Genomic DNA, 20,891 nt, shown 5'->3' with positions numbered 1-20,891 from the left:
TCTATGCCAAAGAATGAATCACTTTATTACCAAAATTAATATCAAAAAATATACAAAAAACTAAACCCCCAATTTAATCCCCCCCACGACCTCCCCCAAATTCAACCCCAAATCCACCTTAACCCACGTGACGTCTAATTTGATAATCTGCAAAAATTTAGGCGCCACAGCCGCGAGGAGGTTAATTTGCTGGATTATTTCGCTCCGCAGCGCGCCGTTGCCATAGGAATGAACGCAGCGCTCCACGACAACGTCGAAAAGGAGGGAACATTTTTTCTCTAAATTGAACATGTTCCGGAGAATGGGGACGAGGCGGGGGAGTTTTTCCAGGAGAGAGGCGCGGTGGAGGGTCGCGGGGGGGGTTGTTAGGGTCGCGGCCAGGGTCTGGGTTTCGCGCGCGCGGATCTATATGGCGGGGAGATTTAAATTATTTTTTTGAAGTTCCCGCTTATGAAAAAATTGACTCACCTTCTCGATAAGCGCCCGACTAACCCCTTTCAACTTGTTTAAATCCACTTTTTGAGTGGGGTTAACTTTCGCGGGTTGCGCCACGTCGCGCTGCTGGTCACGTGACTCCGCGCAAACTAGTCCCTTGGCGCGGAGGATCAACTCCTTGGCGCTGACCACGGTTTCCTTGGGGATTTCCGGGAGTGGAGAGGGTAAAATCGGGGGGAGTTTCTCAAGTGGGAATTTCGGGTGGTAGCGGGTTATTACGGTGTCAGGGGGGAGGACCAAAGGGGGGGTCAAGGTTAGCAGGAATTTCTATGGAAACAATTTATTAGCGATAATAATAATAATTAAATTAAATTAGACGCACCTCATGCTCCCTCAGGACAATTCCCCTCAAAGCCCCTTCAAACTCGGTTTTTCTCCCGTGCAACCCGTGCTTGTGTCCATGGGGGAATTTCACTACGAGCTCCTTCCCCTCCCTCGTGACCAAATAGCAATTGGGCAAGACGGTGAGGAACTGGGCGAGGTGCGACTCTCGGAGGGCCACGCTCCGGGTGAGTGAGGCCACGCCGTGACGGATTTTGGGGAAGGTCGCGAGTTCCGAGCGGTTGGTGAGGATCGAGGTGATGGTTTCCATGGAGGTGAAGAGGGTGAGGAGCAGGGTGGAGGGGTGGGGGAGGGGTAAGAGGTTGGGGGTGGGTGGGAGTGATGGTGGTGATGATTTCGGAAGAAGGACGGGCTGCTTATCTAGTAAGTGGCGGAACCTGTGGAAATACGATTAAAATTAATTATCGTTGTCATGGCAACGTGAAAATATACCCACTTTCTAAAGGCTGGTGGCTTCTTCTCCTCCTGGATGTCCTTTAATTTAACGGGGGACGTGAAAATGTCGGATGGTTTTTCCTTAATTTCCTTAACTGGCGACTTCTCTTCACTGGCAATTTCCAGTGGCGGCTCCTCCTGCACCCCACTTTCCTTCTTCCTCCCACTTTCTCTCCTCCTCTCCGCCTCCCTCCACCTCCCGAGCACGCCCCTTAGCTCCTCCAGCTTCCCCGCCTTGCTCAGCAGTTTTTTTAAATCCGGCGTTTCCTTGGTGACCGCGTCGTCGGACCTTGGTCGTTTTTTCTCCGGGGACAGCATCCCTTTCTGTACAAAGGAGACTTTATTCTGGATTTTCTTTGGGGGTTCGAGGTCCGTGGAGGTGGGGGACAGGCGACGTTTCTTGGTTTTGAAGTAGGTTGTGAGCAGGGGGGTCGTGACCGTGGGGGTGGTGGGTCTTGAGGGGGTCGTCATTTTTTTCTATTAGTTTTAGTGACGATCACTATGGAAAAATTAAAAATTAAAAGTTGTGTGAAGAGGGAGAGAGTGAATTTCTGGAGGGAATATTGGACAATGGAGTCTCACGTCTCACCTCTCGCGGGAATAAACACGTTGCCATAACAACATTTTTTTACACTCTTGAAAAAATAATATTTATTTACACTCTTAGAAATTAAAAATCCTCTAGTCATGCACCTGCTGCTCCTCCTCCTGGTAACCATGACAACCATGACGTCCACCTCGCGAGTCCTGGAACTCAGCGACCGTTTCCTTGACATCCGGAAGGATGGGATTTGGTTGATCAAGGTGAATAATTTAATTCCCTATCCAACTAGTTAATTTCAATTAATTGGTATCCGTAGTTCTACGCCCCCTGGTGCGGCCACTGCAAAAAACTCGAGCCAATCTACGCCCACGTCGCCCAAGCGCTGTCCTCCACCCCGGTTCGCGTGGCCCGAGTCGACTGCACCCGATTCCCTTCCGTAGCAAAAGAATTCAAAGTCGATGGGTATCCAACGGTCATGTTGTAAGTCACTTCCACTTTTCTTAGCTCCTCCTACTTTTTTTCAATAACTCCTCCCACTATTTCCATAGCGTCAAACCCACCACGACCCACACCTACACCGGGGACAGGACGGCCTCCGAAATGATCTCATACGCCAAGAGGATGATGGGCCCCGCGGTGAGGGAGTGGCAAGGGGAGGAGCTTGACGAAACCTCATTGGTCTATCAAGGAGAAAGGCGGGGCCAATGGTGGGAGGCCTTTGAAAGAGTGGCCAATCAAAATCAACATTCCGTCACGTTTTTTGTTAGGGATGCGGGGATTGGTGGTGGTGGGATGGAGGTGGGTGTTTTTTTTTTAAATAGGAAATGGGAGGGGCTTAATTAATGAAAAATTAAATAGATAACGCTTCACCACACCCCCTCGGAGGACACGCCCCCTTTGAAATTCCATCAAGACTCCTCCTCCTCCGAAGATTTAACAGTATCACTTCTAAATTTCCTCACCCGAAACAAGTTCCCAAAGTTCTTAAAAGCCACCCGGAACAACTTCCAGGAACTCCTCGCTACGAAAAAACTCATCGTGATGGGCGTGGTGGAAGAGGACAAATTAGGAAACTTAAACCATGAACAGGCCGAGTTTTTGAGGTTTTTCGAACAGTTCGTCAAGAGCGAAGAGGGTGATTTTGAGAGGTAATTTATTTTATTGTCATTTCATTAAATATAACATCACAATTGACTAAAAAATTAACTAATTTCCAGCCACCAATTCTGCTACACCCCGACCCCCTCCATCGCCAACTCCATCGCCATGACGACGCTCCCCCTCCCCTCCATCCTCGTAATCAACTCCACGACCTACACCCATTTCATCTTATCCAGCGAGATAAACTCCTCCTCCCTCCACGCCTTCCTCGAACAGATCCACCAATCAGAGTTGACTCCGCTGGGAGGCTCCTCCCTCTGGACCCGCCTCTATCGGAGCTATTACGAGCTGACTACTAATTTAGGGTTGATGTTCAGTGGGAATCCCGTCTTGACGACGATTCTGTTTGGGTTGCCCTTTGGGTTTTTGAGCTTGATTTGTTACTCTGTTTTTTGTGGGGGCTCAGTGGAGGAGGAGGGGGATGGGGAGGAGGATCATGAAAAGGAGGATTAGAGGAGGTGGAAGGTGTAGTTTAAGGTGGTGTTGTTGTCCCAGTAGGTTTGGGTTGGGGTGGTGTAGCGCAGGGCGAAGGTGAAGGTGGTCCATGGGGAGGGGTGAGTGGTGGGGTGGGGGAGGGGGAGGCAAAAGGAGAAGGTGTCGATCAAAGGGGTGTGCTCGTGGGGGGCGTAGGTGCACTGTTAAGTTATTAAGTGGTTATTTTATATTGATTGTTAATTAAGAGAGTCAATTACCTGTAACTCCCCAAAATCCAGCCACTGATTGTAAGAGTATCTGAGATAAACGGCTTTCTCAAATGATAAATTGACGACTTTAATCACTCCGGTGATCGTTAGTGAATCCGCCGTGCAGCTGGCGAGCTTTATCTTTTGGGTGTGTAACAAATCGGTAAAGTTGGGTAAGGTGGAGGGTTGCGGGAAGGTGGGTAGGAGCAAAAGTGAGGATGGCGGAGATATAATTTCCAAAGGAGGAAGGTCCAAATCTACATAAGCTCTGGGAGGGATCAGCGGGAGCGAGTCCAGGATGAAGGTCTATAGAAATATCGTTATTTACAGTTTATTAAATAGAAATACCCCAAATCCCAAAGCACCTTAACATCCACGAGGTCCAGGCCTAAACAGTCGGCGAATCGGACTAGTTTCTTGTGTGAGGATTCCTTTTCGGTGGTTTGACCCAGTCGGAGGGAGGAGGCGCGCTTTACTGTTTTTGATGAGTCGGGTGGTGGTGGGAAGAGGAAGTAGGTGTCCAGAGGTGATTCAGTGGGTGATGGAGTCGTGGGTGTCAGGGTGCAGGATCCTATGCCGGAGGAGGTGCAGGAGCTGGACCAGTCTGTTATCTCTGTGTTTAAGAGGGAGAGATGTTTTTTATTGTAATTGATAATAAATAAATTTATATACTCGTACCCATTTCCGTGGTGGCCATCGTATCGCAAGCGGGTGTAAAACTGTGAACGTGTGTGTGTGGGAGAGAGTGGAGAAAGAGTGGGACAAAAACCCGAGCACGATCACCACCACGACCTTGAACTTCATCTCTCTCCTCGTCGGATCGGAGTCGGAAGGCTGCCAAATATCTCTCAAAAACGCTAAGAAAAAGATGGACACACAATTCCTCAACTAACAAAAACTTTATTACTTCAAACTAAACTTTACTTTATTAAATCTAAAAAACAATACCCTAAAGATAAAAAATAAATTATTATGACACACTGTTCAATAAAATCACAACGAAAAAAAACCTAATCAACTACTAGCACTCTGAAGAACCAGCTTCTGTAATTAAATTTTGTGTATCCTTCCCCGTGTCCACCTCCGCTATTTCAAACTGCTTCGGCTTATTTAATATCGTCGTCGTTTGGGGGGTGATTATCGCCGCTGAAGAAGAAGAAGTAGATCCCGATGGTAAATTAGGGTCCAGCTCGTACATTGGATTACTAAAGTCCGACGTGGAGTGCGGTTTCGTATCCTGTAATTGCATTTTAATCGTTAGTTTCCGCATTAATTAAAGATAGTAAAACACTTACAATTTGCGATTGTTGCTGTCCAAACTCCACATTGCTCCCCTGCCTAAAACTGACCACACTCCCCGCACTAAAACTCGTCCCCCCACCCCCACCACCACCCAAAGGCTTCCCAAAATAGTTCCTTTTCCTCAGAACAACATAAAAAGCAGCGGCCAAGAGAGTTAACAAGATGAAAACGATGGGCGCCACGACCCAGCCGGCGCTGAAGGAATCTTCCCCAGTGGCGGAGACGCGCTCTTTTGCGACTAAATTTTCGCAGTTTTGTCCAGAGTAAGAGTCCAGGCAGTTACAGCTCAGTTCTGATTTGAGTTCCATGCAGATCCCTCCGTTGAGACAGGAGCAGGGGAGTGGGTCCGGGCGGGGTCTATGGATTATTAGTTTTTAGCTGGGGTTACTATAAAAAATTAATAAAAAATTACCTCTCAAAGGGAGCATCGCAACTCCCCCCATTAACCCCCGCAGCCCCCTCGGGACACCCGCACCTCGCCCCCCCAGGAATGAGCAAACACAAATGAGTACAATTAGACTTCCCGCATGGATTCCCTCCTAAAACCTGCTTCCTCGAATTCCACACTAACACGGAAGTAGGATTAACCAAATTCCTCTCCATCATGACACTCACACCCCTTCCGAACTTGTCTTGACGGAGTAATTCCCCAGAGTCACGTGTCACCCAGTAGATGGAGGACTCAAAGACGTCGAGGTTTATCGGGTGTCGTAAGTTGTCTGATTGTAAAATTGTTATTCGGTCCTGTCCGTTGGGTTTCATGGATTCGATTTTTGATAATTTTGTGTCCACGAAATAAATGCGACGTTGGTAGTGGGAATAGTCGATGGAGAGGCCGGTGGGGTAGCGGATGTTGGTGGAGATGAGGGTGTAGCGTTTGGAGCCGTCCAGCCAGGCGGTGTCGATCTGTAATTTATTAATTATTCACCACTATTTCCTCTAAAATAAATAAACTATTCACCTTCGGCCCCCCACCCCCCGCATCCGAAAACACCATGACCCCCATCTCCGCATCAATCGCCAAACTAGTAGGAAACTCCAACCCCCCTGAAATCAAACTTTTTCTATATCTCCCATCACTACTGGCAACGCCAATCCTCCCTTTAGGCTTGGACCCACTCCGATCCGTCTCCGTCCAGTAAAGATTCCCCGTGATTTGATCAACCTTCACACAAGTCAGCTTCCCATTCGCTTTTATCTCGAGGTCCTGTCCGTAACCGATTTTACTGCCGGATTTCCTACCAGGGATCCAACTACGTTTGATCGTCCGGTCGTAGGAGTCCGCCCAGTAGATCAGGTCGCCGTAGATATCGAGGGATTCCACGCGTTTCTCATTGCGGATTAGTTGGGTGGTTTTTTGTGGTGTTAGGGTTAATATCTCCGGGCCGTTGGAGACGTAAATCGTGGTTTCCACCGTGGAAGTGGAGTGACACGACCCGTGGAAGCCGATGTTTGGGGTGAACTCGGGGAGGCAGGAGCAGGAATAAGTCCCATTGAGGTTAGTGCACTTTTGGGAGCATTGGTTTAGGTTTGAGGTGTCGCACTCATCCACGTCGGAGCACTCTTTTGGGTTGGTTTTTGAGGTGATGTAACCGTGAGAGCAGGTGCAGATGTAGCCGGAGGTGAGGTTCGTACAGGTGTCCCGGCAGTAGCCGTTTTGGGTGGAGCAGGTTAGCTTGTGGTGGCAGCCGACTAGGGGATTTTTAATAAGGGTTATTAACTATTCAATTGGTGAAAATAAATAAAGTACTCACGCTCATCCGAGTGATCCCCACAGTTATCCTCCAGATTACACACCACAGATTTATCCACACACTTCCTGTTGGCACACCTAAACTCCCCCAGCCCACACTGCCTCAATTTACTACTGCACCCCTGATTATTCTCATCACTCGCCACCCCATCATTACAATTGTCCCTCCCATCACAGACCTGATACCTCGGGATGCACTTGTTATTCGCACACTGGAACCTATGCAGCTTATCACACGAGAAGTTAGTACATAACCCAGGCAGCTCATCACTATTGTCCAAACAGTCATCCGTTCCGTCACAAAGATCCGTGTGACTTATACAAAGGTGGTTATTGCACTCGTATTTCTCTTTGGGGCAGTATTTCCCTTGAGGGTAGCGTGGTGGGCAGTCGAGTTCGTCGGACAGGTCGGAGCAGTCCTTTTCTCCGTCGCATTTAAAGTGCATGGCGATGCAGTGGCCGGACTTGCATTGGAATTGGGTGGAGGGACAGGTGTGGTTGGAGCAGTCTTTTTCATCGGAATTTTCTGGGTCCAGGCAGTCCTGGTCCATGTCGCAGAGGAAACGGGACGGGATGCAGCGGTTGTTGGAGCATTTGAATTCAGACTCGGAGCAGGGGCGGTAGCCCGTGGGGCAGGTGGTCAGGAGTTCGTCTAAGGGGAGAGAGTGGGGAGTTAGTGAGTAGTGAGTGGGGTGATTAAAATAATTAATTAACATACCACTGTTATCCCCACAATCATTGGAAAAATCGCACAACCACGAGTTAGGGACACATCTTCCGTTTCGACATTGAAACTCCCTTTGCGGATCACACTTCGCACAAGATTCAGGTTTTTCATCCGATCCGTCCCTACAATCTGGTTTCCCATCGCAAAATAACCACTCTGGGATGCAGCGATAGTTACCCCACGTGGGACACCGACGCCAGCCCTCGGTGCAGTTACGCTGGCGGCATTGCTGGGCGGGCTCGTCGCTGTCGTCCCCGCCTGTGGATTAGAATTGCATGTGGAGTTAGCCATGAATTAAGTGTTGAAGCGTTTAAATAACTCACAATCATCGTCGTAATCACACTTCCAGAGGACCGGGATACACTTCCCATTGTTACAAGTAAATTCCGTGTCCTTGTCGCAGGTCCGGTTGTGGCACACCGTGGGGTCCTATTTATTAATATTATATTACAAATCCACTAAAATAATATTAAAAACTACTCCCTACCTCATCACTGGCATCCCCACAATCCGCATCCCCATCGCACCTCCAACTGTTCAAAATACACTTCCCACTCGTTTTACACTTGAACTCGTTCTCCCCACAATCCGCGGAGCAAAGCGATTCATCACTGGCGTCCCCGCAGTCATCGATCGTGTCACAAATGGAAGTCGGTGAGGTGCAGTTCCCATTCGCGCATTGGAATTGACCCGTTTTACACAGGCGGGGTGGACAGGATGACTCGTCACTATTAATTTATTATTGTATTAACCAGTTAAAACACTAAAAAGTAAATATCCTCACCTCCCATCCCTGCAATCCCCCTCCCCATCGCACCTCCAATAATGCGGCACACACTTGTCATCCCCCCGCCACACCGATGCTGTCCCCTCGTACAATTAGCCACACAATTTTTCCCACTCAGAACAAACTGATTCGGACACTTGCAGCTCTCCCCTTCACTCCCATTCAACAAACAAAGATGAGAACAGCCCCCATTCCCCTCGCACCTCGAATCATCCGGGATCTGTCTCAAAGGATGGAAAACATGCAGATCATAAGGACGATGGGTAGTGTTTCTAATCACGGTCCAATCGCTCCCATTAAACTTATTACACTTGAAAACTCCTTTTAAATTCCAATCCGTGTAAAACAACGTGTCCTCAAATAAGCTTAAAGCAAACACGTGCGGGACTCTGACACCTTTTAAAATCGTTTTTCTGTTTTTACCATCCAAATCCACAACATCAATGTAGTCAAGATGGGCATCCGCAAAGTACAACCTATCATTTATATAATCAAGAGTTAACGCATTGGGCCACGCGATGGAGTTTTCCCAATTCAGAATCATCGTGAAATTACTCCCATCCAAATTCATCCTTCCGATATACGCCTGCAAATGCCAGGAGGTGTAAAATAACAATCCTTTTTTAGGATGGACAACAACCGCCCGTGGATCTTGGATATTAGATTTCAAAGTTTTTCTATTGGTCCCGTTGAGTTCAGAGACTTCTAAGGATTTAGAATGGCGATCGAGCCAGTAGAGTTTTCTTCCGATCCAATCCACTGCGAGGCCTTCTAATCCGTGGGATTCGTGTTTTATTATTGATTCTTTTACTCCGGTGGTGATGTCCGATCGGAAAATCGTTTTTGCACTAACATCAGCGTAGTAAATGTGATTGTTTCTTATATCAAAATCTAGTGCGACGACGTTCCTCAGGTCTTGTAGAATAATGTTATACACCGATCCGTCGGTGGACATGTTCCGGAGGTAATATTTGTTCGTGAAGATCAACCAGGGTCTGATCCCGTCTAACCTCTTACACTTAGATCCTATTTTATCATAAAACAACTCGTCACATTTGCAGTGGTACGATCCTGGAGTGTTGAAACAGTGCTGTTCGCAGGTGCCTAGTGTTTTGCACTCATCTATGTCTTGACATGTTCTTTTATCTTCTAATAGCTCGTATCCTTCAGTGCAGTTACAATTGAATCCCAGAGGGGTGTCTATACATAATTGGGAACATCTCCCATTGGAAATCAGACACTCGTTAACGTTACAATGCGCCGGTTCATCTGAAGAATCGATACAGTCCGCTATTTTGTCACATAGTGAAGCGAGTTCTATGCACTTCCCACCATCACAAGTGTGACCGTGGGTGCAGTTGCTCTGTATCTGCGGGCAGTTGTACTCATCCGAGTTGTCCCCGCAGTCGTTTTCTCCATCGCATTTGAATGAGGAGCGGATGCATTTGAAGTTGTTACAGGCGAATTCGGTAGGGGTGCAGGTTGGGTATGTCGAGGAGCAGGATTTTTTCTCGTCTGATCCGTCACCGCAGTCGTTGTCCAGGTCACATTTCCAGACAGAGTTTATACAGCGGCCGTTGTCACAGCGGTATTGGTCTTCGGAGCAGGGTTGGGGCGGTGGGCAGTTGTTCAGGGTGGTGTTTTCGTCTCTCTTTAGTTGGGTATTGCATTAAATGTTGCTAAACATTATGTTATAAGAAAAGGCTCACCCCACTGATGCAATCGGGGTCCCCATCGCAGACCCATTTTTTCGGGATGCACTGGCTCCTTCCCCAGGATTTATTCTCTGGGCAGTAAAACTCTGTAGAGTTGTCACACTTTCGGTTGTTGCACTGGTTCGTGGTGTCGTCCTCGTCAGAACCGTCCAGGCAGTCCTTGTCACCGTCGCAGACTTTTGGAATTAGGAGACAAGTTGTTAGAAAGTGATAATAGATTAATTAATTAAAAAAGAACCCACTGTAACTCCTCGGAATACACGCCCCATTCCGACACGTGAACAAGTCCCCAAAGCACGTTTTCATCTCGGATTTGCAGTAATCCGCCGGTTCATCCGCGCCATCCGGGCAGTCGGGGTCCCCGTCGCAGTGCCAGCTCGCAGGGATGCAACGGTGGTTCGGACAGCGGAAAGAGTTAGAGGGGCACGTCCGTTTGGAGCAGTGTAAAGGGTTCTCGTCGCTGTTGTCGCCTGTGGATTAAAGTTTTATTAGGAAATAATACAGGAAAATTAAGAAAGAAGACGCACCGCAATCATTGTCCCCATCACAAAGATAAAACGGCTCCACGCAAATGTTAGTCGTTTCGCACTTCAGATGCGTCGCGGGACAGGTTTTATTAGCGTTTCTGCAATTCATCAGACTCTCGTCGGAGGTTTTGTTGTCCTTGCAGTCGTTCACCCCGTTGCAGACCAAGGAGGAGGGGATCTGGAGATAAATAGGGATTTTAGCATGGGAAATAGAGTGAAATAAAGACTACTACTCACACAACGCCCATTGCCACAGGTGAATTCACCCTCATTACACGTGGGGTAAGTGCAGTTCATCTCGTCCGCCGATGGGGTTTCGTTGCCTGGAAATTCAGGGAGAAATTAGCAAAAAACAAACGACAAAATAAATAATAACTCACAATCCGGTTCAAAATCGCAGACCCACGAGTTGAAAATGCACCTCCCATTCCTGCACCGAAACTCATTAGCCCCACACGTATGAAAGGCACAAAAGCCCTTATCCTCATCACTGGCTACCCCATCGTTACAGTCATCCTCCCCGTCACACGTCCATAACCTTGAGATACACTTCCCATTCGCACACGCAAATTTCGACGAGTCACACGTGCTGAAATTCGAAGGCAGACACATCTTCCCATTATTCACAAGGGTAAAAGTAGGAAGACAAGTACACAGGGCAACCCCATCTCCACCAGGATGACAACTCTGCGCACATCCCCCATTATTATCCTGACATGGAGAGTAAGTGCAGCTCTGTTTTCCCCCATCAAAGACTTGTATATCCCTTGGGGACTCTTCTAATCTCTTCACGATTTCAATCATATTCGCTCCGGTGTGTTTGTCTGCGCGGTAAACCCCGCGGAGTTGGAGGTCCGTCCAGAAAATGTAGTCCTGGTGGATTGTTATTGCAAATGGGTAGATCGTCGCGGTGATGAGGACTTCACGTGAAGTGCCGTCGAGATTTGAGCGCTCGATCTTTTCACGGACCGCGTCCGTCCAGTATAGTTTGCTGTCGGGGATGTCTAGGGCAAGGCCGGAGGGTTGAGTGAGGTCAGTGGAGACGATGGCACGTTTTAACGTCCCGGCCATCGTGGAGCGGTAGATTTTGCCGGAGGTCCCGAACAGGCCCCAGTCCGTGTAGTAGAGGGTTCCACTGTTAATCATTTTTTTAGTGAATTATCAGTGGAAATAATAATTAATAAAACCCATTACTTGCACGGATGCACGACAATCGCCCTGGGCCGATCCACATGCGTGATAACCACGACGTTCCCCCCATCCAAATCCATCGCATAAATCGAGCTATTCCCACTGTCCGTCCAGTAAATCTTCTTCCCCACCCAATCATACGCAACCCCTTCTGGATTGATCCCTTTGGTCAAAACACTCACGGTCTTGGTCAAATCACTCACAGAGAAATAATTAATCTTTGCATCCGGTCGGATCTGTGTGTAAATTATCCTCCCGTCTTTATAGTCAAAATCAACACCCACGACGTTTGTTAGGTTTGTTATGGGGGCGAAGGGGACTTGGGTGTTTGTGGGGTCGATGTGGACGGAGCGGATCTCCGTGCGGGTGGAGAAGACGAGGTAGGTGGTGAGGGGCACGCAGCGGTTGTTCACCAGGGTGCCTAGGGAATACATTTTTATTAGTTTTATAATCACAAATAAATTAATAAATTATCATACCCGTGGCGCAATCGCACTGGACCCTCTCCCCAATGGCGTAGCACAACTGCTCACAAACCCCGCAGTAACTCTCCACTTCCGGTTGCGAATAGGAATCGTAGTATTTAACCGATTTCAAATTGCTCATCCCCGATCGGATCAAATCCCCCGCACCATTCCCACCACCACCACTACTATCCTTCAAAGAAAACTTAAACACCGACCCCAAATTCTTATCCGCCCAGTAAACATAGTCCCTAAAAACACTGATCCCCACAGGATTGGGCACATTCCTCTTAATCACAACCCTGTTCCCACCTTGGTAGTTAATTTTCTGAATATTATCAAACGTCGCATCGATCCAGTAAACATCATGATTATTAAAATCAATCGTTAAATCCTTAGGATTCGTGATCCCACTCGTGACTAACTCTGTCCAATTGCTCCCATCGAGCAAGGCCCTCCCGATCCGAGGGAACGTCCCGTAATCGATCCAATATAAAAATTTCTTCACCGGATTCACCGCTAATTCCCGTGGGTTATCAGAGTTTTTCTTGCTCAGAATCTTTCTAAATCCACCTTCTAAATTACAAATTTCTAGAAATGTCTCGTGCGGGAAGGCGTTTGTAAAGTAGATTTGTTTGGAGATCCAGTCGATTGTTAGTCCTCTCAGACCGTTGGAGCCGATTCCTTTAGAAATAATTTGTTGTAACTCGGTCCCATTGGGGTGGATCCTCCACAAACCATTAGTCGATCCCTTTCCGTACTCGATCCAATAAATCCACCCAGATTTCATGTATAAATCGATGTGTAGAATATGTCTATCATTGGAGTGGATGGGGACCATGGCCTCGATTGAATCATCCCCAATCCCGCGGATCCTATCTTCCTGAGCGATTATCAAGAAGGATTTGTAATTCGAACAGGTGGTTTCCGAGGTTAGTTTGTATCCTAGAGAGCAGGCGCATTTCCTTCCACGGTTGTTCGTTGGGATACAGATATGATCACAGTTAGAGTTGAGGCAACTGTTTGTGGTTGGTTGTTTCCTCCAGATCTGCATGGATTTTAGGTCCGGTTCGTTCTCGCGGAGGTTTTTGGTTTCTAGTGAGGGGAGGGAGATTATCGTGATTTTCTCGTAGACAGGGTCCAGGAAGTACAAGCGAGATTCGTGGTATTGGATGGAGATCGGGGAGGCGAGGTTCGTGGTGAGGAGGTCCGTGGATTCCGAGGTTTTTGTGGAGTAGGAAGAGATCTTTGGGGGTGAAGAGTGGGAATAATACAGGGTTTTTGTTATGGGGTCTATTGTGAGGGAGGTGCCCGGGGTGGTGAGGGTCAGGAGGGTTTTTGGGGAGGAGCCGTCCATCTGGGCGGTGGAGAGTTTTGGTGGAGTGGAGATGTGGCCAGCGTCGAGCCAGTAGAGCGTTCTACACATGGGAATTATTTTTTTAGTGTGTTTGTTAATAAATAGTAAATCAAAAGCTCACCCCTCCATTGGATCCAAACAGATCGCGTTGACCTTCCCCACTTGACTCTCCGTGTTGGACTCTCCACCTCCCAAGATGACCATTCGGTACTTGTTTTTCCCATCCACTTTTACCAGTTCTATAAGCGAAGCTTCTTTATTTCCTATGTATAAATTCCTCCCGATCCAATCAAACGCTATTGTGTAAGGTGATCCGATGAGGCCCGGGTCTTTCAGGGGGTCGAGGAATTGGGACCGGTTACCATTAGATAAAGAGTACTTGTATATCGTTCCGTTCTCAAGGGTTTCTCCTCCCTCGACGTAGTAGAGGTCTACGGTTTTAATTAATTAGTAAAGAAATTTATGAATAAATTACTATCCACCTACCCTGCTTCTCCCTATCGACCTCCAGCACCCTCCCCCCCTCGATCCCCACGATGGGTACGAAATAATTCTTATCATCGGACAAGCTCAAGTCCACAATTTGATTGCTCTTCACTAATAAAATATAAGGGACGTCTTCCTGAACGCATTTCTCCCCTTGGGTCGTGTACCCCGGTCGACAGAGGCACTTGTAACCACTCGGACTGTTTGACAGCACGCATAACTGGTCGCAGGAGACTTTTGAACAGGGGTTCTCGTAATTAAACTGTAATGATGGGTGATTAACGTGGATGGAGAGAGGTTGGGAGACGACGTGGTGGACGACGGATTGGTTCGTTCCGTGGTATTTGTGGGTGGAGAGGATACGGTTTAGTTGGCGGTCTGTCCAGTACAAAGTGTCCTCGAATAAGGTGAGGGAGTGGGCGTGGAGGAGGTAGTGGGAGGAGCTCAGCACCTAAGGGATTAAAATTATAGTGAAATAAGTCACATAAATTAATTAATAACACGCACCTGCCGCCTCCCGGTCCCATCGTAATTGCAAAAATCGATATAATCCAATTTGGAATCCGCGAAGTAGACGTGTTTATTCGCTGTGTCCAAAGTTAATCCATTGGGCCAAAAGATTTTAGTAGTGACGATGGCGGTCCTCCCCGTCCCATCCAGTGAAATCCGCTCAATCCGTGGGTTCTCTCCCCAATCGGACCAAAATAGAGAGCGGCTCCTAGGAAAATAACAATTAACCAAAAAATTCACAAAAATCCCCACTGAAAAACACCCACCCAGTATCCGGGTCCAGCACGATCCCCCTCGGCTGGCTAACATTCCTACTCAGCACAACGACCCGATGTTTCCCCCACTCGTCCGTGGCCTCCAACGTGTGCAACCTCGAGTCCACCCAGTACAAATTCCTCCCCACCCAATCAAACGCGATCCCTTCGACCAAATCCAATCCGTTGGAAATCACTTCTTTCAACTCGGATCCATTCCGGTTCACACGGAAGATTTTCTTCAGTTTCATGTCCGACCAGAAAATTATCCCACGTGACATGTCAGAGGCGGTGGCGACGACGTTTTCCACTAAAACGGGGAGTCTCTCGATGGAATGTTCGTTTAAATCGGAGAGTAGGATTGAGCGGCGGTTGGAGATCACGAGGAAGGCCAGGGTGCGGTTCAGGGCTTTGCATTTGGTAGGGGTTTGCGGAGGTGGGGTGGGGTCGAGGGTGTAGCCAGCCGTGCAGGTGCACTGGAGGATTTTTATAAAATTTTGTAAATTATTAAGTTGAAATCTTAAAAAAATCATAACGAGCTTACGAAAAACTTCCCCTTCGTATTAGTGCACCCCTGGGAGCAAAGATTGAGTTCGCACTCGTTAAAGTCCGTACAGACCGAGGTAGAGTTAGGTTCAAGAACTTCCCCCTTTGGACAAATGCAGAGCGGTCCCGTCGGGGTCTGCTTGCACATCGGCGAGTTACACGTGGTTAGTGAGCATTCAGCCAGGTCGCAGGTGGGGCCTTCGTCCGAGGAGTTCTATTTAAATAGTAAATTTAGCTTTCATTCCAATTAAAATTAGTAACTTAAACCCACCGGACAATCCACGATGCCATCGCAAATGGAGGTGATGTTGATGCACCGAGTGGATTGCAATTTCGGGCATGGCCACTCGTTCGGACCGCATTTCACGGTTTTCTTACAGGCGTGGAGTTCTACGGATTCATCGCTGTTGTCACCACAATCATCGCTGCCATCGCAGATGTAAGCGTTGTGGACGCATTTCCCGTTCCCGCATTTCCAGTAGCCCACGGAACAGGGCTTCTGGGAACAGTTGGGCGGCTCGTCGGATTTGTCTACAGATTGGATTTTTTAGTTTTATTCTAATTATGGGTAATTTAATTAATTTCCCGACCTTCACAATCGGGATTCCCATCGCAGTGCCACTCTTTCGGGATGCAAATCCCACTCTTCATGCATTTAAACTGCTTCTCCGGGTGACATTCGTTCTCCTTTACTTCCGGACAGCCTTGCTCGTCCGACCTGGGTTTTTAGAATTTAGTAAAATATACAAATGAAATAAATAATTTATAAAAAACCCACCCATTGTCGCAATCCGGGATCCCATCGCATTTGTACGATTCATGGATGCATTGTTTGAAATTTGAGCATTTGAATTGGTTCTCTCGACATGAAATGGGTGGGCAGTTGAGCTCGTCCGCTGCGGGGCTGCTCAGGGGTTTTTTGGTTAGTTTATATATTTGAATTTTTATGATGATAAAATTTATAATTATAAAATTTACCCTTGTCCAGCACCGAAACAGTCAGAGTCACCATCGCTATTTATTTTCCATTAAAAATTAGTAATTATAAATAGTAAATTTAAATAAAAACCTCACCACTTCCACGAGTTGGGGATGCAGTGGCCGCTCCCAGGACACGTAAATTGGAAATATGCACACGTTTTCTCGGCGCAGAAATCTCCTTCGTCACTCCCATCGCTGCAATCATTTTCCGAGTCGCACTTCCAGCTTTGAGGAATACATCGGCCGTTCTCACACGCAAATTGACTCGACTCACAAGTGACGTTCACGCAGCCAAGCTCGTCGGAGGAGTCGCCTGCGAATTTTAATTTCTAATTTTAGCAATTACCCAAAAAAACCATAAAAATAATCCCACCGCAATCATTGTCCCCATCGCATTTGAACGAAGAGGGGATGCACCTCCCAGTTTTGCATTGAAACTCCGTCGCCGTGCACGTCGGTTTCGTACAGTTTTTCTCATCCGATCCGTCCAGGCAGTCGTCGTCACCGTCGCTGAAATATTTCTTATTAAAATCACCCCTCAAAAAAACTAAAAAGAAAACTCACCATCTCCACGACTGAGGAACGCAGCGCTGGTTATCACAAGTAAAGTGCCACGAATTCGAGCAAACCTTGACCGGCTCAGCATCCGGATCCAGGACACAGCTCTTCCCATCCTTATCAACCTTCTCCCCTTGACCACAGCCGCACACGCTCTCCAATTTATCACCCTTCATCAATGGGAAACACAACCCGGCACAGTTCCCATTATTAATAGAGCAAGGATGATATTTAGATATTTCCTGGTTTTTCTGCGAGTAAATCTTCACTCCATACAGCCGGTTGGTCTCATCAACCTTGGTAACGATGACCTCCCTGTCCCCCTTTATTTTATCCAGCTTAAAAATCGCATCCAACCTCCAATCCGTGATATAGACGAAATCCCCAAAAACCACTAAGGAAAACGGATGCCTTATAAGCTTAGAATTAATAGTTTTGATATCCCCTCCATCCAAATTGGCATGTTGCACATGGTCCAACAGCGCATCGCACCAGTACAAACGATCCGCCTGGTAATCAATGGATAACCCATTCGGCCATCCTAATAAAACATTTCTAAAAACTATCACACCCGATCCATCGGAATTTGCACGTGAAATATTCGCTGGTCGATCCCATTCGGAGTAGAATAAATATCCTTTATTTGGATGGACCACTATGGCACGGGGGCGTTTCAAAGAGCGGAGTAGAACACGGCGGATCGTGGTGTTCCGGGTGGAGAGGACTGAGAGGGTCCCGTCTTTGGAGTCGATGTAGTAGAGGAGCTTTGAGGCCCAGTCCATCGCGAGGCCCTGCGGAGTTGATATTTTAGAATGAAATTTCAAAAATTTACATTAAATAACGCACCTCGACCCCCTCATTCTGCGCCGCGAGGACAATCTCCTTCCCGGACCCATTCGATTTAATCTTGTAAATAACATCCTGCAGCACATCCGAAAAGTAGATAAAATTCTCATGCGCATCAAAATCCAGCCCGACGAATCTCGCGGATCTCGAAACCACCGGAACAATCGCGTCAGTAAACGAGTCCAAAACAGGATCCAGCACTTGTCCCTTTACGAATTTATGTTGTGAATAAATCAGCAATTCCTTCACTCCCATGCAGCTCCTGCGATCCTCCATCAACTGCCAACCAATGGGACAGGCACACTCGAAGCCTAGGTTCCCCTCGGGGGTGTTGGTTACAATGCAGAGTTTTTCACAGCCCCCGTTGTTCGAGCCACAAGGGGACGGGATGTGGGGTTGTACGAGGGAGGAATAGGCTTTCACTGCGCGGGGTTCTTTCGTTACCGTGCGGTTGGAGTATAGTGTGCGGAGGGTGTTGGTGGAGGAGTACTTGTCGAGTTCGAGGAGGCCTTCTTTGGTGGAGTCGGTGAAGTAGACGTTCGTGTTGTATAGGGTCAGGCGGGTGGGGGAGGGGATCGTCGAGGAGCCTAGGGAGAGAGGATTTTTTAGGTGGAGTTACTAAATTATTTAAAAATAAAAAAACCCACCCCTGACGACGCTCTGCCTCTGCCCCCCCTCGTAGTTAACACTCTCGATGTAATCTAAAAGACTATCGCACCAGTAAACCCGCTTCACCACGAGATCCACGGCAACTCCGCTCGCTCGATAAACCGCTTCAGTAACTATGGCACGAACATCCCCTCCGGACATGGTCGCTCGCATCACCCGCATATTATCCGCGATGAACATCAGTCCGATCAGTGGGTCCAGCGCTATGTCCGAGGGGTTGGTTAGATTGTGGGACAGGGCTATCACGTGGGATCGGCCGTCCAGCTCGAAGGTGTCGATCTACAAAGTTACTATTAGTATTTTAAATTATAAGAAATTGTGAATCATGCACCTTCTGCCCCACGGAGTCCACGACGTATAATTTGTCCCCGATCCAATCCACCGCGAGGGCAACGGGTGACCACGTCGTTGAGGGGAGGGAAATCTCCGTGGTTGTTCGGGAGGTTTGGTAAATCGGGGGAGTACTCGATGGTGGCTCGGTTAATTTTATGGCGTAGATCTTTCGCGTTTCTATGTCGGAGAAGAATAAGAGTTTTTTTGAGTAGTGGAAGTCCAGGCCGGAGGCGGAGGGGGTGTGGAGCAGGAGCTATGGGAATCATTTAAAATTAGTATAAAACACCAATGAAATTAACTTATTAACGCACCTCACTCCTCCCCTCTGGATTGATCCTGAACACCTCCGTGTGATGGACAAAGTAGATAAAAGCCTTCTCATCCGCTATGCATTTCTTCCCTTCAATAAGCTTATAACCACTGGCACAATCACACTTGTAGCTCCCCCTCGAATTCTCGCAAAACTGCGAACAATACCCGTACAACCCACACTCGTCCTTATCCACACACGTTCGAGAGTCGTTAGTAAAGACTTCAAACCCATCGGGGCAAGTGCACACGCCTCCGTCCAGCGAGGGGACGCACTTGTGGGTGCAGGAGAGTTGCGGGCAGAGCGTGGTGGCTGTGATTTATTATTGTTATTTCTACTATAATTCAATTAATTAATAAAAACTCACAGCACACGCCCTCCTCATCGGAGCCATCGGAGCAGTCCCTCTTCCCATTGCAAACCACGGATTTTTCCACGCATTTCGGCGTCCCATCCAGGCTCCCTTTTGGGCAGAAAAACTGGTTCTCTGGACATTTAATCGTACAATTCTTCTCATCCGACCCATCCGAACAGTCCGTTCGACCATCGCAGGACCAGCGTTTCGGGATGCAAAACTGGTTCGTGCAACGGTACTGGTCTTTCGTACAGGACGGGAAGTTGCAGGTTTTTTCGTCACTACATTTAATTTATTTTTAGAATAATTCTAATGACAATTAAAGAGAATGACGCTACCTCCCATCGGCACAATCCTCCCTGTGATTGCAGCGCATGGCCATTTCCACGCATTTGTCCCCCGTCCCACAGGCGAATTGGGTCAAGTCACAGGATAGAGTGCGGTTTGGACAGCTTTTTTCGTCTACAGAAATTTGATTAGTAAATTTTCAAAGAGTGAAATCCAATTTCCGTACCCTCCCCATTGCGACAGTCAAAGTAGCCATTGCACTTTTTGCTCTCCGGGACGCAAATGTCACCCTTCGTGGAGTCACATTTGAAATCGGTGGGGCCGCAGGGGCGGTATTCTAGAATTTACAAGTTATATAGGTTTATTCATTTATTGAGATATTAAAAACTCACGGCAATTGGCCTCGTCCGATCCGTCGAAGCAGTCGGGGATGCTGCAGTGGAATTAAAATATTAGCACTTTTCCCATTAATAAAAACTAAATTATTATTCTTACTGATCGCATTTCTGATGAACCGGAATACAATAAGAACTCGCGTTGAACTTGTACGTGGCACATTTAAATTGACTCACGGGGTCGCACTCAGGGGGGGCTAAGGAATTATTTAATTAGGAAATTTTATATAAATTCGTATGAAAAGAGTACTCACGGCAGTCTCCAATCTCGTCCTCGGCGTCTGCAAATTTAGTCAGACGATTTATAAATCCGGAATTATTAAATTAAAATAGTGAAATAATTACCAGCGCAATCGGCATGAAAATCGCAGACCCATCTCTTCGGAATGCACTTGGCCGAGGTTTTGTTCCCACACTTGAACTGGTCAGAGGAGCAGCTTATCGTTTCTAATGGATTGACACTGCTTTTTTAGTCGTGGAATTTAGTGGATTTTTAAAAATACGTACCTGAAACTGAATTTTAAAAAAATTATTAGAAACCCCTCGGTTATTGACCCGAAAATGGACTACAACTCACCTGTGGACTCTGTCGTGGTTGTGGGGGTTATTAGAAACAGGGGCAGGAGGAAGACGAGCGTCCGGATGGGGAGTAGTGACATCATGTCATCGTTCCGTAAGGTGGAGGAGGAGGTGGGTGTGGTGTGTGATTGTTTTTTATTGTGTGTTATAGTTCAACAGGTGGATTTGTGTTTGATTGTTGTAGTACTACACCGGTGGTGGTGGATCCAGCTCGTACCTGGCAGTACCATGGGACCAATATTGTAGACGTAGTGAAGAGTGGTGTGTATTATAAAAGTGGTGGTGATGGTGGTAGTCG

General features: G+C 47.5%; 4 protein-coding genes across 4 annotated transcripts; 1 reads left to right on the top strand and 3 right to left on the bottom strand.

The window, feature by feature from the left end:
• LOC110842633 (DNA replication factor Cdt1) lies at positions 1 to 1,854 on the bottom strand. The gene is made up of 4 exons (XM_035846486.1): positions 1,274 to 1,854; positions 818 to 1,214; positions 469 to 762; positions 1 to 405 (listed from the first exon to the last, which is right to left on the bottom strand). The coding sequence occupies exons 1-4, from the start codon at positions 1,741 to 1,743 to the stop codon at positions 61 to 63; spliced, it is 1,506 nt and encodes a 501-aa protein (XP_035702379.1). The 5' UTR covers positions 1,744 to 1,854; the 3' UTR covers positions 1 to 60.
• Positions 1,855 to 3,739, top strand: LOC110856671 (protein disulfide-isomerase TMX3). The gene is made up of 5 exons (XM_022105170.2): positions 1,855 to 2,076; positions 2,133 to 2,296; positions 2,365 to 2,614; positions 2,675 to 2,964; positions 3,034 to 3,739. The coding sequence occupies exons 1-5, from the start codon at positions 1,960 to 1,962 to the stop codon at positions 3,428 to 3,430; spliced, it is 1,218 nt and encodes a 405-aa protein (XP_021960862.1). The 5' UTR covers positions 1,855 to 1,959; the 3' UTR covers positions 3,431 to 3,739.
• On the bottom strand, positions 3,347 to 4,473 carry LOC110856681 (glycogen-binding subunit 76A-like). Its single transcript, XM_022105183.2, has 4 exons — positions 4,339 to 4,473; positions 4,026 to 4,273; positions 3,670 to 3,966; positions 3,347 to 3,612 (listed from the first exon to the last, which is right to left on the bottom strand). The coding sequence occupies exons 1-4, from the start codon at positions 4,355 to 4,357 to the stop codon at positions 3,427 to 3,429; spliced, it is 750 nt and encodes a 249-aa protein (XP_021960875.1). The 5' UTR covers positions 4,358 to 4,473; the 3' UTR covers positions 3,347 to 3,426.
• A 67-nt stretch (positions 4,474 to 4,540) lies between these two features.
• On the bottom strand, positions 4,541 to 20,801 carry LOC110856661 (low-density lipoprotein receptor-related protein 2-like). The gene is given in 42 exon segments (XM_022105159.2): positions 4,541 to 4,897; positions 4,956 to 5,319; positions 5,375 to 5,868; positions 5,924 to 6,654; positions 6,717 to 7,367; positions 7,434 to 7,700; positions 7,766 to 7,871; positions 7,930 to 8,170; positions 8,227 to 8,290; positions 8,293 to 9,880; positions 9,939 to 10,120; positions 10,187 to 10,414; positions 10,472 to 10,649; positions 10,709 to 10,794; positions 10,852 to 11,606; positions 11,666 to 12,083; positions 12,142 to 13,544; positions 13,605 to 13,914; positions 13,970 to 14,420; positions 14,477 to 14,687; positions 14,746 to 15,209; positions 15,278 to 15,493; positions 15,551 to 15,810; positions 15,870 to 15,997; positions 16,058 to 16,183; positions 16,258 to 16,293; positions 16,354 to 16,573; positions 16,634 to 16,770; positions 16,825 to 17,609; positions 17,665 to 18,251; positions 18,312 to 18,612; positions 18,665 to 18,919; positions 18,978 to 19,288; positions 19,344 to 19,612; positions 19,670 to 19,793; positions 19,846 to 19,956; positions 20,012 to 20,052; positions 20,115 to 20,211; positions 20,269 to 20,295; positions 20,360 to 20,461; positions 20,522 to 20,527; positions 20,592 to 20,801. Coding segments are annotated over 42 exon segments (13,632 nt in total). The 5' UTR covers positions 20,677 to 20,801; the 3' UTR covers positions 4,541 to 4,681.
• Between the last annotated feature and the right edge of the window lie 90 nt (positions 20,802 to 20,891).

The sequence above is a fragment of the Folsomia candida genome, unplaced genomic scaffold (assembly GCF_002217175.1).
Source record: "Folsomia candida strain VU population unplaced genomic scaffold, ASM221717v1 Fcan01_Sc001, whole genome shotgun sequence".
Taxonomy (NCBI): Eukaryota; Metazoa; Arthropoda; class Collembola; order Entomobryomorpha; family Isotomidae; genus Folsomia; species Folsomia candida.
The sequence above is the reverse complement of the archived record's forward strand: the minus strand, read 5'-3'. Positions and strand labels throughout refer to the sequence as shown.

Excerpts from the sequence above, each read along its gene's own strand:
- LOC110856671 (XM_022105170.2), top strand. The coding sequence starts at position 1,960 with ATGCACCTGCTGCTCCTCCTCCTGGTAACCATGACAACCATGACGTCC. Across the intron at positions 2,077-2,132 it reads ATGGGATTTGGTTGATCAAG|TTCTACGCCCCCTGGTGCGG; the intron begins GTGAATAATTTA and ends TGGTATCCGTAG. Across the intron at positions 2,297-2,364 it reads GGGTATCCAACGGTCATGTT|CGTCAAACCCACCACGACCC; the intron begins GTAAGTCACTTC and ends CTATTTCCATAG.
- LOC110856681 (XM_022105183.2), bottom strand. Across the intron at positions 3,967-4,025 it reads TGGACCTCGTGGATGTTAAG|ACCTTCATCCTGGACTCGCT; the intron begins GTGCTTTGGGAT and ends ATATTTCTATAG. Across the intron at positions 3,613-3,669 it reads TGGATTTTGGGGAGTTACAG|TGCACCTACGCCCCCCACGA; the intron begins GTAATTGACTCT and ends ATAACTTAACAG.
- LOC110842633 (XM_035846486.1), bottom strand. The coding sequence starts at position 1,743 with ATGACGACCCCCTCAAGACCCACCACCCCCACGGTCACGACCCCCCTG. Across the intron at positions 1,215-1,273 it reads AAGCCACCAGCCTTTAGAAA|GTTCCGCCACTTACTAGATA; the intron begins GTGGGTATATTT and ends GTATTTCCACAG. Across the intron at positions 406-468 it reads GTCGGGCGCTTATCGAGAAG|ATCCGCGCGCGCGAAACCCA; the intron begins GTGAGTCAATTT and ends CCCGCCATATAG.